The sequence below is a fragment of the Clarias gariepinus genome, chromosome 9, assembly GCF_024256425.1.
Source record: "Clarias gariepinus isolate MV-2021 ecotype Netherlands chromosome 9, CGAR_prim_01v2, whole genome shotgun sequence".
In the NCBI taxonomy this organism is placed as follows: Eukaryota; Metazoa; Chordata; class Actinopteri; order Siluriformes; family Clariidae; genus Clarias; species Clarias gariepinus.
In genome coordinates this window covers 32,497,501-32,502,086 of record NC_071108.1, presented here as the reverse complement: position 1 = coordinate 32,502,086, position 4,586 = coordinate 32,497,501, and the positions used below count along the sequence as shown (strand labels likewise).

General features: G+C 41.4%; 1 protein-coding gene across 2 annotated transcripts in view; it reads right to left on the bottom strand.

Moving 5' to 3' along the window:
- Positions 1-937: 937 nt before the first annotated feature.
- The window catches only part of ulk1a (unc-51 like autophagy activating kinase 1a), a 24,327-nt gene continuing 20,678 nt past the window's right edge, over positions 938-4,586 (bottom strand). For both annotated transcript variants that reach the window (XM_053504562.1, XM_053504563.1), the window contains exons 23-28: positions 4,095-4,258; positions 3,686-3,861; positions 3,469-3,587; positions 3,141-3,298; positions 2,839-2,974; positions 938-2,725 (exon numbers count right to left, since the gene is read on the bottom strand). In XM_053504562.1, the coding sequence (XP_053360537.1) occupies positions 2,670-2,725; positions 2,839-2,974; positions 3,141-3,298; positions 3,469-3,587; positions 3,686-3,861; positions 4,095-4,258 (809 nt within the window). In that variant the 3' untranslated portion in view covers positions 938-2,669. The remainder of the gene's footprint in view (positions 2,726-2,838; positions 2,975-3,140; positions 3,299-3,468; positions 3,588-3,685; positions 3,862-4,094; positions 4,259-4,586) is intronic.

Genomic DNA, 4,586 nt, shown 5'->3' with positions numbered 1-4,586 from the left:
TTATCTATCTATCTATCTATCTATCTATCTATCTATCTATCTATCTATCTATCCATCTATCCATTTATCTATCTATTTATTTATGTCTGGCTATCTATCTATCCATTTATCTATCCATTGATCTATCTATCTATCTATCTATCTATCTATCTATCTATCTATCTATCTATCTATCTATCTATCTATCTATCTGTCTGTCTGGCTATCTATCCATTTATCCATCTATCTATCTATCTGGCTGATTATCTATCTATCTATCTATCTATCTATCTATCCATTTATCTATCTATTTATTTATGTCTGGCTATCTATCTATCCATTTATCTATCCATCGATCTATCTATCCATCTATCTATCTGGCTGACTATCTATCTATCTATCTATCTATCTATCTATCTATCTATCTATCCATTTATCTATCTATTTATTTATGTCTGGCTATCTATCTATCCATTTATCTATCCATCGATCTATCTATCCATCTATCTATCTGGCTGACTATCTATCTATCTATCTATCTATCTATCTATCTATCTGTCTGGCTATCTATCCATTTATCTATCTATCTATCTATCTGGCTGATTATCTATCTATCTATCTATCTATCTATCTATCTATCCATCTATCCATTTATCTATCTATTTATTTATGTCTGGCTATCTATCTATCCATTTATCTATCCATCGATCTATCTATCCATCTATCTATCTATCTATCTATCTGTCTATCTATCTATCTATCTATCTATGTATCTATCTATCTATCTATCTATCTAATTGTTTATTATGGTGTTTGTTTGTTTGTTTGTAACTGGGATGAGCTGGGTGTGCCTACTGCCTAGTCCAGTGTTCCTGGGATAGTTTTCAACTCGATCACCTCTTAGTTTTCTTAGAAGCCTTTTTATGTAATTTAAAAGATATAAAAGACAAGATAAAAATGCAACCAAACTTTATTTTTAATCAATACAAATCCACACATCACGAACATTACAAACCTTGGCTTTTTGAAAATAAAAAGACAAACATTCAAACTTCACAAACATCATACAACAGGTGCTCATGTGCATTTGGTGTTAAGGCCATTGTCTAAAATATGTAAAAAAAACACAGACACACACACACACACACACATACACAAAAAGGCAACATAATAATAATAATAATAATACAATTTTAAAAAATTCAAAAACACCAAAAAAAAAAAAAAGTTTTAAACACTTGATCCATGTGAGTCGTGTGCATTTAAAAAAATGTGCTCCATAAAACAGAATAAGTTAAATGAAAGCTATTAAGCGAGTTTTGCTACAGTAGACTCGTTCGGGCGCTCGGCCGGCGCTCTCCTTCTCAGTAAAGTGCTTCATCGTAAAGACATTTGTAAAGAATAAAAGCTACAGCAGCTGTTTCATCAAAGTACATCCAGATCTGATAAATATTGAGTACAGCATAAGAGTTAAAAGATCACACGGCAATTCAACGGTCAGAAAAGAATGCTTTCGCTTGGTCTAATCACTGACACATCACTTGATCACCAGCGGTCCGTCTGCCATGGCTGCGAACGGCTCCACCTCAATCACCGGCCTGGTTCTTTGTTCATGCAAATCCATGCTTTAGAGAGCGTAAGAAGCAAAAGTGCTCATTCTGCACTTTTCACACAAACACACACAATCTCTCTAATGAGAAACTATGATTTGGAATTGGATGTGGTGTTATTAATCGTAGTCAAGGACTTATGATGCTAAAGTCCTGCATGAAGCCTGATGAACTGATTCACACACATTTCAAAACACCCTTCAAACCAGTTTAATCTAAGAGCTTCAAACTAATAATAATCTAGCCTTAAATCTAGACTTATCATAAATGAGTTCCTATTGGTTATAATCGTTCATTTGTTTTCTGTAATTTACGGAAGGAGTCTCCAGTGTCAGAGCTGGTAAGCTAGAGCTCCATCTCCAAATATATATAAAAAACAACAACACCTACTGTATCGTAACATTCTGTGCGCCACATTAACTATGAATGGACAAAAAGTACAAAATACTGTTTGTTTTTAAAAAAATGAACAAACAAGCAATTGCAATAGTATTTTTTCCCGATTTTCTCCCTAATTTAGTCGTGTCCAATTCCTCCCCGTCACTAGGGGGCTCCCACATTAAGGCTACTACTACCACTCGGTCGGAAGAGCTGAAGACTATCACGTGTTTCCTCCGAACCACGTGACGCCAGCCGACCGCATCTTTTCGAACTGCTTGCTCATGCACCGTTAGGGGCGGAGTAACACACTCGGAGGACCGCGCTATCCGCTCCTTCCGCGTGCGTGAGCTCACAGACTCCCCTGATTGGCTGTAGAGCCGAGATTAATGTAGGCGCACTAAAGACCTCTCATCCCTCCCCTGTGAGAGAGCTCGGCCAATCAGCTCTCTCTAAACCTCCAGCTGCGAGAGGTTACAGCATCACCCGGGAATCGAACCAACGATCGAAAAATAATAAGCTTAATCAGCTTCTTTAGTAGTTTCATCCTGTTGTTGATGGTTTTCCTGTAACCGCACACCTTTTATGTTTTTCCTTACTAGATATCGGTGTTATTCAGCACACGGAAGCAGGTCGCATAAATTAAGACGTGTGCGTGAATAAGGGATGAAGATTCGTTTGGTATGAGAGGAAAACGTGTGGTCACAAACACGGTCCTGGCTGCAGGGAGGAGAGACGCCGCTCGATACACTGCTTACCTGCCAACACACACACACACACACACACACACACATACACAAAGGTGGTGAGATTCTTTCTTTACTCACACCCCAATCCTAAGGTCGGATCCGTATTAAGGGTCGCTCCTTACATTTGTTGATGTTGTTGAGGTCGGAGCTCTCGGTGATGATTGAGGACAGGCCTTCCATCAGCAGCAAGGCTTTGTGGTAGCGCTGGACCGAGGCCTCGCCGTGGTGGAACATCTCATCCAGAGCTGCAGCCTGAACCTAATCACGTTAGAACAGAAGAGAGAACAAGCTGGAGCCGCTGCTGTAACGTGAGCCACGGTTTCACCGTTTAACTATAAACAGATGCCTTGATGATTCGCTGCGGAATGTGGTGTAAGTGTGTGTGTGTGTGTGTGTGTTTGTGTGTTTGTGTGTGTGTGTGTACCATCTGGACGGTGTTAGAGTAGATGATTTTCTCGGCGGTGATGTTGTTCATGCGGTCCATCAGCCTTTGCTTGGTGCTGAAGAAGAGCTGAAGCCTCGCAGTGAGAGCGCGAGACGACATCACACACTCCTTGTACAGCTCGTTCAGCTTACGCACTACTACACACACACACACACACACACACAGAGAAAAAGACACACACAAAATATCTTCAACCAACAATTTTAGATTTGTTTCTAAAGACTTCTGTCATTTTTTGTTTTTAACAATAAAAATGATGCTTTTGAGTGTCTGAGTGTGTGTGTGTGTGTGTGTGTGTGTCCTTTACCCTGTTTGACAGACGCGGATGGGTAGAGTTTGCCCTGTTTGATCGCCTCCTTGGCCGTGTGTAAGGCGCTGGATAGGAGCTCGGCACACTTCATATACAGGACCAACTGCTCTGCACAACTAAACACACGTACAAATGACGTATTTTTACTTTCGAATGAAAATAAAACCATATCACAATGTGTGTGTGTGTGTAAGATGTAAAAGCGGAGCGTCACCTCCACTCTCGGCTCAGCTGGCTTATCTGATCGGCCACCTGACTCTGCTCCAGGAAGGAGGCGTCGGACGACTCGCTCCTCTCGATCCCAGCATCCTTTGCGGCGGCCATGTCCATCACGCAGTGTGCGAAGGCCAGGGTGAAGCGCAGCTGAGTGAGCGTGTCCGTGTGATCCTGCTGCACACCCACAACACACAGACGAGGTCACGCCGCAGCGTCTCTAATCTTAAATCATTTCAAATTCCTTTAACCAGCTGTGACGCAGTTATCTGTCGGCGTAGTCGCTTCGTAACTAGTGAATTATCATCGCACAGTGCGTTTTCAGAATACAAAACGAGGTACCTAAATAAACCCTGCCTAGAAAGCATAAAACCATAGATCTCCAGGATCTCCATACTGAAAGTCAGTACCTCCATCAGCGTCTCCGCCGGGAGCTCAGGAGGCACGAAGGCCGTGTCCGCGGGCAGATCGGAGGACATGATGTCATGAGCGCAGCAGTACCTCTCTGGTGAGTTGTAGGGCTTCGGGGAGTGACCGCACGTCCAGCCGGGACTCTCAGGACTGGACGAGGACACTGAAAGCGGACATCATTTAATGACTTTGTTAAATACCCGCCGTTGATGGGTTGGTTGAAGAGTTTGTAGAAAGAGTTAAAAGGGTAAAAGATAAAAATAATCTGCTGATCTTTAATGTAATCAGTGATAATATTATTATTATTATTATTATTATTATTTCAGGTTGAAGCCCACGTACACGTCTGTCTGTCTGTCTGTCTGTCTCTCTGTCTGTACAGCAGAACTCTGTCTAACTTATTAATACGTAAAAGAAATCCCATTCTGTAAGGTTGAGTATCTTACGCCTTGTTTACACTAAGTTGTCCTTCTTTCTTTCGTCGTCACACA